General features: G+C 41.7%; 1 protein-coding gene across 5 annotated transcripts in view; it reads left to right on the forward strand.

Annotated features, from left to right (window-relative positions):
* Positions 1 to 14,413, forward strand: part of SATB2 (SATB homeobox 2) — a 190,467-nt gene that overhangs the window by 125,027 nt on the left and 51,027 nt on the right. For 3 of the 5 annotated variants that reach the window (XM_056534454.1, XM_056534453.1, XM_056534452.1), the window contains exons 9-10: positions 1,697 to 1,909; positions 4,279 to 4,443. In XM_056534454.1, the coding sequence (XP_056390429.1) occupies positions 1,697 to 1,909; positions 4,279 to 4,443 (378 nt within the window). The remainder of the gene's footprint in view (positions 1 to 1,696; positions 1,910 to 4,278; positions 4,444 to 14,413) is intronic. The other 2 variants (XM_056534455.1, XM_056534456.1) reach the window with 2 other exon arrangements.

The raw sequence follows: 14,413 nt of genomic DNA on the forward strand, positions 1-14,413 counted from the left end.
TCCAGAGCCCTAATCTTTGAATATTTTCATGCCCTTTGTAAGGATGTAGTCACTTGTGCCGTTGCTTCTGTGCACAACTCTTTGCCAAATATGACACTTTTCCAAAGATGATGTAATTTACGTAATAGCTTGATAGATATACATCCTTAGATCTTGATAAATTAGCATGTGGCACATAAGTAATGAATACTATTTAGGTCTTCATAGACAATAAAGTACCTGTTTTAGCATGTGTTACTTTAGTTTGAATCTAACTAGAACAACCATAAAGGACAGACCGTGTGACTTTTATGGGGCCCTTGAAGTGAGGGGCCCAGACCTGGTTGATTCCATTTCGTTTTTGCTAGTGATAGGAAATTGTGCATTTCCCAAAGGAACTGCATTGTCAGTAAATGAATAGACAAGGATTTTGAGTAAAAGGGGTACTCCGTTCCCCTGCATTTGGAACATTTAGTTCTGAACGCTGGGTGCGGGCTTCCATTGTCAACTCGCCCCCTTGTGATGTCACTCCCCACCCCCGTGACGTAATGCCCCACCTCCTCAACGCAAGTCTATGGGAGGGGAAGTGACAGCTGTCATGCTCCCTTCCCATAGACTTGCATTGAAAGGGCAGGGCGTGACCTCATGGGGGCAGGGTGTGACATTGTGAGGGGGTGGGGCGATCATGGAAGCCCGCACCCAGCATTCAGAACTAAATATTCCGGATGCTGGGGAGCGGAGTATCCCTTTAAGCATCATGGAAGCCAAGGGGAAAGCACTAAGGCCCAGATTTAGCAAACTGTGTGAATGAAAAGGTGAAGTGATTTTGCCCATAGTAACCAACCACAGTTCAGGTTTTTTTTTTAACTTAATGAGCTTTGGTAAAGTGAAAGCTTAGCTGGGATTGGTTGCTGTGGGCAAACATCATTCCACTTTTTCTCACACAGTTTGATAAATCTGGGCCTAGATCTTTCTATGCTAGGAACACAACCAGACACCATAATAGAAGGCCTATTTGTATCTTTACTATGGGGCCCCTTTTCTCCTATATATGCCATTAATAAAACAGTATCTGCCAGAATAGAGTTTGATCAGGTGAGGGTTTCATTTGGGATCTCTGATTTCCTCTCAAACTTACAAAACATTTTCATAGATTATTTGCCATTAAAACTAACCCTAGTATGAATGTATGAATGTCTGTAGGCCTAGAGATTGATCTGAATGATACCATTTGTGTACAGTTTTTATGTTGATGCTTGCTGGGGGATAAATCAGCATAGCATAGTCCATATAGCGAGGTTTATTCACAATACCATATTATTTGTTATGGTGAGATGTATTGTGTTGGATTCTACTTGCATTTTGAACGGTGTAATGTAGAGAAGCTAAGCCAATTCAGTTTGGGGTTACAAGGAAAACAAGCTACAGTCCTTTGAGATATGATAATCATTATTTATAGCCAGAAAACCTTTTACAGAACTAATAATAATTGTCTCTATCATCATCATATAGTTGCCCTGTATCCAGTGGCCAATTGGGACTGTAATAATAAAAAGGATTAATTTTCTCCATTGAAAAGCTCCTTTTGGCTCCTGGATTAGTCTTACTGACTTCTGAATGAAACATCTGTACTGTTTTTTTTTTTTTATTTCTTGGATAAGCATGTCTATTATATGTAAAACAAAAATAAGTTGGACATTTCATTTTCTTGGCCCAGGGTTTGTTGTCAGAAATCTTACGTAAGGAAGAAGATCCTAGAACAGCATCCCAGTCTTTGCTGGTGAACCTTAGGGCTATGCAGAACTTCTTAAACTTGCCAGAGGCAGAAAGAGATCGGATCTATCAGGATGAAAGGGAAAGAAGCATGAACCCTAATGTAAGCCTGTTGTCCTCATCATCCAGCAGCCCCAGCTCATCCCGCGTTCCACAGGTATGTCCAGCCAGTCCATCTTTTATGGTCTGCTGCACAGCCTAATCTGTGTGTCCAGTACACTATGTATGTAAGTTTACAAGTCTGTGTGCAGTTTAGAATGTCCCTCTTGACTGATTGGTCTATAAGGTTTGATAGACTCAAAGGTTTTTTAAGATGTTGTTGCTTTAGTAGGAAGACCTTGTTGGCCAATCATCTAAGATGGTACACAATGAGGGCCGTACATTAATGCAAATACCTCAGTTATCTGAAGTAATTGTATTGGAAAAAATGTGGTAAGCATGAATGCCATGTGTATGAATGTATCTCACCATTTTTACTGGATAAAAGTTGGCATGGCCTTCAAGTGAGGTAAGAGCGATTCATGTACTAAATGTTCTCTGTCAAGTTTCTTCTTGGCTTTGATCAACTTTGTTCAGCAGTGAGTGCTTGAGCAGTTTTAGAAAATATAGTCCTTAGTACACTGCTTCCCAGACTAAAGACTGATGAACAAGAAATGTTCTTTTGTCGTCTGATTGTTGGGATTATGCAGGGGGAAAAGCCATTGTTAGCAGGCAAAACATCTCCCCATCTAAATGAGAGGATGCGTTGCTAACACTGATGAAAGTGAATGGCCATCCGAATAATCCAGTGATTGTTCCGGTGGCTCTTTACTATTAATTAATTGCCCCTCTAAAGGACTTTTTACTGAAGCGTCAATCGACTTGTACATTTATAATCAGCACTCGTAAGGTACAACTATCTGCCCATGACTACGGGTCTTTATACATGATTTACTTAAAACTCCTTAATCGGATTCATTGGCCCGTGTAAGATGTGCTATGGCACTCACTAGTTAGTATTACTCTGGCACCCTAGTCAGAGTTATAAAGGTTTGCCAATACTCCAAAGGTCTTCTATTTATTTTTTATTTTTGTAGATTTACATTCTGCTACAAATATAGTGGCCCTTTTCTTTATTACTTTCACTAAAATGTGTTTAGACACCAGTACTGAGGCCTATTATCTGAAAGATTCATAAAATATAAAGCCGTGAATAAGACGTGTGTCTTTAAGAGGCTGAAGTCCTCCAAGTGTGCAGTCTTTTATGAAGTCTACAGGTGACAAGAGTCTGATGAGACCTTTGTGTCTTTCAGTCAGAACAATACTTTTATTCTGCCCTTGATTTGTCAGCTGATGGGAGAAATCATTCAATTAAAGCGGTGTGGCAGAATACAGCAAATAACAATAACAGTTTAAGAAAATTAAAGGCACAAATCAGAGGCAACCTGGGACCTGGGACTCGAAAATGAAATTTCTCTTTTCATTTCCGCTCATTTCCTAGGTGAAATTGGGTGTCCGACTGGTTAGCATAATGAGGATAATCGTAGCTGGAGCTATGTGCTCAGATGACATACGTACATGTTTAATAAAGGATGAGAGGGACATGAGGGAGTGCCGTAAATTGAGTAGCAATTTATTATTTAGAGACCTGTACCCATTTTCTCATTTTTTCTGGGAGAATTGGTTCTTGCACTGAAGACTTTATCAGACAACAGGAAAAGAGAACAAGATGTGCAAACACACCTCATGTATTCTACAATTGTTTAGGAATTAACCCGTTAAGAATAGTGCGATGCGATGTGTGTGACAGAGTTTGACAATGTTCCATATATGTTTCTAGTAAACAGTGCTATACAGACTATGTTAGATCTAGACAAGGTCAAAACCATAAAATCAACGTAATTCACTAAGTTGTACATATGTTTATGTTTCACTTAAGCATTATTATTTTGATTTAGTTGTTTACTGTGTGTGCGCTTCACAATATTGTTGCTATGGTTTATATATGGGTATGTACCATTTTATTAAGAGAGAGCATTAGAGAGAAAGAGAGAGAGACAGAAAGAGTGAAAGATGGATACATTCTGTACATTATATATTGACCTGTACAGCACTATGCCTGCTGTCGGCGTATACTGTATTTACTATGTGCACTGTCTATGAACAATACCTTGCCATAGAGCACATCTTGATGAGATGATAAATATAATTTTTCAATTAATGGTCACTCATAAGTGTGTTGGGAAATAAGAGTTAATACATTTACAGTCAATGGTTTATGAAATATTAACTGTAATGTCTGCTCAAGGATCCAGGGTGATCAAATATGGAGAAAAGTCAAGATCTCTCTTCATGCATGTTCCCTAACTGCCATGATTCCCAATCACAATTAACCTGATTAGAATAATGGACAGGAAGTGTCCCACCGTAGCTAATGCTCCTTGGCACGGACCCTATTGAGTCCTTTGACAATTTCTGCACAGATGGTTCAGCTAAAACATTTTCCCTTTTTCTATCTTTTTCTTCCCCCCTTTAATGCCCCCACAGATGAAAACCTCCAATACTCCAACATCCGACATCCAGGTGAAAGTAGAGGGGGAAGCTTCCAACGTTACCATCACAGCTGCTGTTTACGATGAGATTCAGCAGGAGATGAAACGAGCAAAGGTGTCCCAAGCTCTCTTTGCCAAAGTAGCTGCTAATAAAAGTCAGGTTAGTAAAATGCATGGGGGAGTTGGCTGTATGATCTGTCTATGATATCCTGCAACCCCCATACACCCTATAAAACACTACATCTGCTTATGTAAGCATTATGCTAGAACCATATCTTATAACAGTTTAGGTAAGAACATGTAGCATTTTTCCAACAGTTTGCTTGATAGATCCTAATTACACAATTCTGCTCTAAAGTAATGCTACGTATAGGTTTTTTGTTGTTAAAATCAACACAAAGCAACAATTTAAGGGATTCTTCAAATGTGCCTAATGTGGGAAATTATCTCTAGTTAAAGTCATTAATTCCATTATCTGTTCAACCTCATACTATTTCACCTAAAGGGTTTATCACATCTGAAAAACCCTCTTTCTACACATAGCCCATAGATCATTAGATGATCAGCTATAAGTCACAAGGGATGCTACAGGTGTCCACTCATTTGCTGACATGTATCCTATTCAAATGATTGGACAGCCATGAAATAGAGGGTCATTCTTAGTCCAACAGAGTAAAAACTGTTCTTTTAATTGGCTCTTCACTTGGCTCCCGATTCTGTCTAAGGGTAGGGCCTCATGTGCTGTATTTTACTGCATATTTTCCTACCCATTGAAGACAATGGGTAGCAAAATCAGCTGCGTATTCTGCTACCCATTGACTTCCATGGGTATGAAAATATGCAGCAGCAAATAGGCAGCAAAATGGCACGGGGGACCCTACCCTTATAGAGGAAGTTCCTCATATTACATTCATATATGCTCTTAGACGGTATTGGTACTCCTTTTGGAGAAATAAAAAGGCATATATATGGGGCTGACCTAAAGAGACAACTATTACTTATTTACAAACACCTTTATATGGTAGCAATAAGAGGGATTTTCCCTGTGCTGCGATGTGCTAGTAAATGTAGGATTTGTCTGTTAGACTATGGTAAGTACAGCCATGTGGCTGTATCATGGGCTCCTGGTTACTTACTGTACTGTATGCTAAACTGACTGCTCAAATACCAGGCTGAATTTAGGAAGTGCACAAGCAGTGGATAATTATATTAGTAAATAATTAAATAGAGTATAAGTAAATCTCTAATCCAGTAAATTAGCATTGGGTGCAGCGTCGGAGGTTTGTGACATAATGGCCACACCTCTCTTGTGACGTTACGGCAATGCCCCCTCAATGCAAGTCTATGGTAGGGGGTGTGGCTGTGATATGTGTGTCTATGTGACGTCCGCCACCCCCCACCATAGACTTTCATTGAGGGGCATGGCCATGATGTCACGAGCATCCTGCACAGAACAAAGTTTGCACCGTGCATCAGATGTCTGGAGTGCCACAGCCAGGATCGCAAGGGTCCCCAGTGGCGGGACCCCCGCGATCAGACATCTTATCCCTAATTCTTTGGATAGGGGGATAAGATGTCTAGGGGCGGAGTACCCCTTTAATTTACATAAGCATACTGTCAGGATTCGGCAGGCTGGAGGTGGATCCTCTGTGTCAGAGAGGGATTGGCGTGGACCGTGTCGGTGGACCGGTTCTAAGTTGCTACTGGTTTTCGCCAGAGCCCGCCGCAAAGCGGGATGGACTTGCAGCAGCGGTAGCAACCAGGTCATATCCAACGGCAACGGCTCAACCTCTCTGACTGCTGAGATAGGCGCGGTACAAGGGAGTAGACAAGAGCAGAGTCGGACGTAGCAGAAGGTCAGGGCAGGCAGCAAGGATCGTAGTCAGGGGCAACGGCAAGAGGTCTGGAACACAGGCTAGGAACACACAAGGAAACGCTTTCACTGGCACAATGGCAACAAGATCCGGCAAGGAAGTGCAGGGGAAGTGAGGTATTATAGGGAGTGCACAGGTGAAGATACTGATTAAAACCCATGCGCCAATCAGTGGCGCACCGGCCCTTTAAATCGCAAAGACCCGGCGCGCGCGCGCCCTACGGAGCGGGGCCGCTCGCGCCGTGACAGCACAGACGGGGAACGAGTCTGGTAAGCGGGTCGGGATGCGCATCGCGAGTGGGTGCGTCCCGCATCGCGAATCGCATCCCGGCTGGGGACATTATTGCAGCGCACCCGGTCAGCAGGTCTGACCGGGACGCTGTGAACAGGAGAACGCTGTGAGCGCTCCGGGGAGGAGCGGGGACCCGGAGCGCTCGGCGTTACACATACGTGAGTGCTGCATAAATAGCTATTCCCTAATTGTTCTAGTCTGCTCCTGTTTAGTGATGAGCAGCAGGGGCCATATTCGAATTTGTGATATTTCGTGAATATATTGAAGATTATTTATCCTATGTTCATTTTTTTTTTTCCATGCGAAAAATCGCATGAAAATTTTGCATAAAAATTTGCATGTGAAAAAAATCCAAAAATTTGCATGGAAAATGTGCAGAAAATTTGCATAAAAATTAGCATGTAAAAAAAAAACAATATTCGTCATTCATCACAAATATATAGCACTATATTGTAAATATTTGCGAAATCGCGAAGTGCCGATATTCACGATAAAAATTTGCATTACGAATATTCATGCTCAACACTACTCCTGTTAGCAATACTATGCTTTCAATATACGTTCAATATACGTTCAATATAAGTTAAAAATATACCAAGAAGCATATCTTTCTACACACTGTATGATCTAGGGTAGAATGCTTTTTGGGATGTATTAGTTGGCACATGTATGCACAAATAAAGCAGCAGTGTTGTGGTGTACGCTTGGCTAAAAAAATCACACAATAGGTTAACTTATTAGCTTCCTGAAGTCCCATGTCTGTTGTGTCAAAATGCAGCTGATGTTAATAGAATGTGGAGGATCTGCAGCCCACGAGAACTGAGCAGCCAGCATTAGCTGTGATGGGAACCTTACACCTGATTGGTCATGGAGTGTGCTACCATAAATAATACCCACGCCTGTTTTGAATTTCACAGATAGTCCCAAGCCTGTCTAATAAGGAAACTTTCACAGACATTAAATAAGAGCCTAAGATCCCATTAGGGAGATATAAGTCATACAGACGTTTCATGGGCTCTGCAGTTAATGACCAGCGTTTTGGGCGAGGTTACCATCATTGTGCAAGTTTAATAAGAAAAAATAAAGTTCACTTAAAGGAATCTTCTAAATAAGGTATTGAACACACGGATGCTTTTTATGGGGCTTAAGATGAATTATGTTGATGGTATCAGAGCCAAGTGGTATGATAATGAGAGCCAGACAACAACGATACATTTATGCAGTCGGCCAAGCCTGAGACTAGTTTTTTCTCGAGGAAGTTCTAGTTGCTTTAACAGTGTATTGTATAATATTTTATCCTTACAGACAAAAAAATGCTGTGCATATCTTATGGCCCGGACAACAAGTACACAACATTAAAGAGTAGACTCATGCATTAAAGGGTTTCTATGCTCTGTTACAGCAAGGTTAATTTAACTAGCTGAGCTTCATGGGAGATATATATGGGGTCCATTGTTCACAAATGTGAAATGATAAATGTTGCAGTCTATACTTTTCATGGTGGGAGGTTTCAGGTTTGGCTTCTGTGATATTATTATAATTTTTTTTTATGTGATCTGACAATTGTTATGTGTATGTCCAGTTATAGTTTTTTTTTTGTTCTAGCAGACAATAAACCGCATGTGTCATAATAAAGGCCCTATTACTGCATGTAAAACTGTTCTATGTGGCCAGCTCAAAACTCCATAGGCATGTAGCTTCTGAGGTGCAAAATCTGCATCAGGGCACCATGTGCCATTTATAATACTGATCTTTTATGGGGTCATTGTGCCTTGGGACCCCTTTAGGCACCAAGGCCCCAGTACAACTGCTACCCTTGCCCCCCAATATTTATGCCCTTGCTAGCTTCCCAATTCATGCAGCTGCATGAAACATTCTTGGTGGAACTGTACCCAATCATTATCAGTCACATCTGTGGCAGCCAGAGCAAGAGCAGATGGTGAAATGGCAGAAGACCTGATGGGAGGCCAATGGGATTGCTGAGGCTTTTATTCCTTGACTTGATCACAATATGGGTCTCAACAGTGACAGTGCTTCCACAGAGACTGCTTACACTCTGTAGACTGGGGGGTTGCACTGCAGATGATGGTGGCCTGGCTGATCAGGATACAGCTCAAAAGTGGCAAAACACAACCACTTGTTTCTCCGGTACTGCAGTTCCCATCAACAGGGTGTCACTCATAAAACTCCTCATTTCTCTCCTGCCCACTCACAGATTGAGTCTAGTTAGGATACTGCCTTGGATGGAATCCTTAGCAAGAACAAGCGTCAACTTTAAGCTGTCTTAAATACTTGGCAGATGCTGGGATCATTCCAAGCTGTCCTTGGCTACTCTTCTTTGACAACCCCTTGGCAGAGAGGCTACTCTAGACTTCTTTTCACTAGAGAGTGCTTAACTACTGACTAAACTTCCCCCTCTTCCTAATAGAAAGGCAGGAACAACACAAGCGTTTTCCTCCCTTTTAGAAGGTTCCTAGCTGTGTGTTAGCTCCTACTGCTCCCAGCCATGCCTGGAATATAACAGTCATAACAATATAAACAGTGTGAAACATCATAAAATGACAGGGCAAATCAATGTAAAACATCACAAACATTGCAGATGTTATATGCATATAACATACAACACCCAACAGAGGCCCTGCAGGGTTACCATTAGGACACTGCACATCTAATCCCAAATCCAGGGTCACCATCAGGGCAGTACTGCTGGTACTGTCGTGAGGGGCCCAGGCCATATTAAACATAAAATGGACCCCTTGCTGCTGGCTCTGCTACCTTTCATTGCATTGAGTGGGGCCCAGAGTGGGACACTGAAACTTTTGATGGTGGTCCTGCCCAAAGCTCTATTATAATGTTCTTTGATCACCATTCTAAGCTTGATTCATTAGAATTTCAAGGTAAACCAGCCTTAAGTAAAATAAAGATTTAATAAAGATTTGATGAATTTTGTCTGAACTTAATGATTTTGGTGAGACTGGCTGGCCATGTAATGCAGTGTTTCCCAATCAGGGGGCCTTCAGCTGTTGCAAAACTACAACTCCCAGCATTCCTGACAGCTGAAGGCTGTCCGGGCATTCTGGGAGTTGTAGTTTTACAACAGCTGGAGGCACCTTGGTTGGGAAACACTGATCTAATGTGATGGTTTATTGTCTCTCTCCTAATGGTCAACAAAAATAAGTATTTAAACATGCTTAATTTTCAATGGAGATAAGTCCCACAAGAGATGTCTGCTGCTCCCCTTTCCTTTTTGTTCGAAGCACTGGGTGCTGTCTGCGGGGTTCGTGACCTCAAAGGCACACCCCCTCATGATGTCATACCACGCAACCTCAATGCCAGTCTATGGGAGTTTGGTGGCAGACACCACTCCCTCTCCCATAGACTTGCATTGAGGTGGCATGATGTTACGTCATGAGGGGCGTGGCTATCACGTCACGACTCCTGCAGCCCACACCCAGTGTTCAGAACAATATGTTCAGAACACTAGGGCAGTGGAGAACCCCTTTAAACCTGACATATCCCGAGATGTATGGTTTCAGATGTTTAACATAGAAATATACTTGTCATTTTTCGGATATCTATGTCCCATAGGCTTCCAAGTTAAAAAAAATAATTATACATTTAGAGTAAATATTGTTTACAGCTTGTCACTTCTCTCCAAATGCCTCCCTCCCCTACATTGGTTCAAATGTAATAGTACATCTAGGTGAAAACTCTCCTTAAAGAAGTCTTATAAGCTGTCTACAAAATCATACAGGGGCGAGAACATGGGAATAAAAATAAAAATATTCCATACTCATCCATCAGCTTGTCACTAGTCGCACTACCACCTGTCTGGAGTCTGCCATCTCTCACATAGTGCACTAGCACATAAATGATACAGTCATTGACTGGCTACAGCATCTCATGTACAGGTTACTAGGATATCACCTGCAGTACTTCTGCATGCTTGGTCATAGAGAGAGATTTATCAATCATGGTCTGCAGGGTTGTAGCAACATCCACAAGTAGATCCTGACTTTGGAAAAGGAAAAGTAGTAAAGAGTGCTCTTCATAAAGCTGACTTTAAAGGGAACATGTCAACAGTTTCATGCTGCCTTAACCATGGACAGCATGAAACATTGACTGGTTCCCTCAGTATAGTGATACATGATTTCCACTCTACAGCGCTTTAAAATAATGGTATTATTAAAATTAGTACATTATTAGTACATGAACAGTGGCTAATAATAATGTTGTGAGTCATTGTAGTGGTCCAGAGGGTCTTCTCCCAACTCCACTCACCTTGATTGATTGCCTCTTCCTTTTAGTTATTGGTATCTTGCTATTTAGGTATCCTTCCAGTGGGGTGGGTGGAAGCTGAAGACCACCCCAATGATTTAGAGCCCTGTTTCCAGTGGTTAATCTGTGTGTAATTATTTTGAAATGCCAAAGCATATCATATATCACTGTACAGAAGAAACCTGTAAGTATTTGATCACCTTTAGATTTTTCAGCAAAGTGTCAAAGAGGTAGAACCAAGCTGCTCAAGTGCCACAGCCTGGCACACTTCCTCTGCTGCCCTCTTCTCCCAGCCTCTCCTTGATTGACGTACAGAGCTCTTGGCATCAATCAAGGACATGCTGGGAGGCGAAGGAGAGCGAGGAGGTGTTCCAGGTTTTGGCACTTGAGCAGCTTGGCCAGCCTTCTTGACACTTGGCTCAAAAATTAAGGGGGAATTTGATGTTCTGCAACCATTATCAGCTCCAGGAAAGGTATGATTTGCCTTTATACCCTAACAGCTCTCTAATGGTGTCTGCAGATCTAAACACAAATACAGCTGATAGCTTCCCTTTAACAAGATGTTTGCATTGATGCAATAAAGGCCTTTATTAATAGTGCCTGATTTACCGACAGTGCATGTAGAGCACCAGAATACTAAAGCTTACTGTAGGGCACCTTTTTAGTGCTGGTATAGAACATAACGGGAATATATTCTAGTTGCAAAGTGGTACATGTGCTAATAGTAAGCAAAACAAGCACTTTTTGAAAATAAATCCTTTAGGTTCCTGTGTTCACTTAGATGCCTAATATGAATGGTTTTAATGATTTAATATACTTGAGTTGTTAGGTAAGGTGAGAGGTAGGATTATTAGACTACGGGAACACTTAACTCCTGGCGAAGTTTGATCTATTGTTACAAAATAAGTGAAAGATAAGCCAGTTTATTGGCCGCATGGCCTTTTTGGCTGGTTCCTACATTGCCCTCTTATGTCTCCAGCCTTGCTGTGAAATGCATTGTAGCGAAAACCACTAGGAACCTACATAAGCTGCTAAATGAATAGACACACAACCCCCCCCCCCCCCCTATATACCACATGGCAAAATATAATGAGGGTTGGAACTGTTAAATGACTGAAACTGCTAAATGCATAATGCTACTTGGCAAAACTACTGTGCATTTAACAGTTTTCCACTCTGTAATAAATGACATATGTGGAAAACGTGCAGTAAATGTGAAAAACGGCACAATTGGTTTAGCAAACGTGCCTTATTTCTCTGTTCCTCCTTGTGTGAATATCAAAGTTGTGCAGCCTGTAATGGATGGTTTTATGAGCCGCTTTAGCAAGACTTGTGGGTCACACACTTGGTATTATAAATGTCTACATAAGACACCAGCTTCCATGCAAAGCAGTAAGCTGCGGCTACCACAGCAAAGTTAACCCCTTGTACAGCCTAAAAGACTGTGCAATGATAAGGATGAAATAAATATAGGCCTATTCAGTTTAAAAAAAACAAAAAAAGAATACTTTAGCTATATGTAGCTTTATGTTTTAATATTGAAATATACCAGCAGACAAGTGTAAAGTAAATTATAACCATCATACACGTATTGTCAGCAGGGGACAGGTGCGGGGAGGCAATTGTCCTCCTACTCTCTCCTTTTCACCCTGCACTCCATTACATACTATGGCTTCTCAGTGAAATCTCTCTCTGGAGCACCTACACACAGCGCAGTTTTTTCTGGATCCTCCCTCCCGTAAGCTCCTGACATCCTTTTGATGTCTCCTGGAATACCCATCTTATTTTCGAGTCTGGGCCATGGGAGGTCATCTAGTTTCATGCCTTTATTGTGTCTAGTGTCGAGTGCGAATATTCGAATAGCAAATTTTTATAGCGAATATCAGCACTTCACAATGATGTGTACTGTGTAAATAAAAAGTGATCATCCCTCCCTGCTTCCAGCTTGTGGTCCAAAGAATGGTGAATATCGGCACTTCCAGAGGACACTGATCCCTCCCTTCTTTTAGCTTGTGGGCCAATGAGAAGGATGCAAATACAGTTGTCAGAGGTTAGCAACATCCCTAGCAACCAATAGGAAAGTAGTTAGTTGAAAGATATAATCGTGCATGCGCATTTTGTGAATTTCACATGGAAAAAAGTTAACAAATTAGCGAAATTCGCAAATATAGGATGAATATAATATGAATGAATGAATATTCATGAAAATGAATATAATATGAATATGGCCTCGTTGCTCATCACTACCATATTTTTCGCCATATAAGACACACTTTTTCTTCCCTAAAAATCGGGGGGTGGGGGGAAAGTTGGTGCATCTTATATGGCGAATACACATTAAAACCCTGTCCTATCGCTGCGGTCCCTGAGGCCATCAATGGCCGGGACTCGCGGCTAATACAGGACATCACCGATCGCGGTGATGTCCTGTATTAACCCTTCAGACATGGCAATCAAAGCTGACCGCAGCGTCTGAAGCGAAAGTGACACTAACCCGGCTGCATCGGGAGGGACCTTACCTGCCTACTCGGTGTCTGCTCCGTGCCGGGATCCCCTGTATGGCCGGCGCTCTCCTTCATCATCATCACGTTGTCACGCACGCCGTCCCATCATCCAATAGGAGCGGCGTGCGTAGCGACGTGATGGTGGCGACGGACAGCGAGGATACCTGACAGCAGAGATGTTCTGGAGCGACGGGGACACCCTGGGGATGCGGCGACAGCGATGGAGGGCGACATCCAGGGCAATGGTGATGAACGGTGACGGGTCCTGAGTGGCAGGGACATGTGAGTATTACCTCCTATACCAGTGGTCTTCAACCAACGGCTGTCCGGGCATGCCGGGAGTTGTAGTTTTGCAACATCTGGAGGTCTGCTGGTTGAAGATCACTGTCCTATACTTTACACTGTATTCTAGATTTTCCTCCTTTAAAATTGGGTGCGTCTTATATGCGAAAAATACGGTAATTGTGTCGCATATTCTACACTTTCCCATTTTATGCCCATCATACTGTATATTCAACATACACCAGGGTTCACACATAGTATTTCAGGCAGTATTTTGGTCAGTATTTTGGGCCAAAATCAGGAGTGGGTCCAAAACACAGAAAAGGGTGCAAAAAATTGTGCTGGTTCCTCTTCTGGTTTTGGCTAAAATATTTACAAAATACTATATGTAAAGCCACCAGCTAAATATTAGGGTAATTTATTCTTACAGTACTGATAAATAAAAGCCTGTATAGTTCTATCCTGGCTCACTATTTACTGTTAAACTATTAGCATTGTGACTACCTGGTTTTCTTGAAGACTGCTGAGAAAAAAAATAATAAAAAATATACATATTTCTGACTTATACATTGAAAGACACTAAATACACACCTTTTTCTTACAAACTCAGACAAACATTTCTCTATGGTAGTTAGACCTTTCTCAAGGTGAGAAATACCAAAGTGTCAGGCTGTAACTTTGCTCATATTTTATGCCACACTAACAAAGTAAATATGTTTAACTTGACATATTTTACGTTCCTCATTCTCTTATCTTGCTGTCACTTGCAAGACTACTTGTTAAGATCACAGCATGGAGATTTATGGGTTTCTGCATAGTTCTCAAGCATGCTAATTCCTTGAAAAACTGAGACTTTTGATATTTAAGAGGGCGAGACTAATGAACAATATGGGGCATGTTA

Source organism: Hyla sarda, chromosome 8, assembly GCF_029499605.1.
Source record: "Hyla sarda isolate aHylSar1 chromosome 8, aHylSar1.hap1, whole genome shotgun sequence".
NCBI classification, from domain to species: domain Eukaryota; kingdom Metazoa; phylum Chordata; class Amphibia; order Anura; family Hylidae; genus Hyla; species Hyla sarda.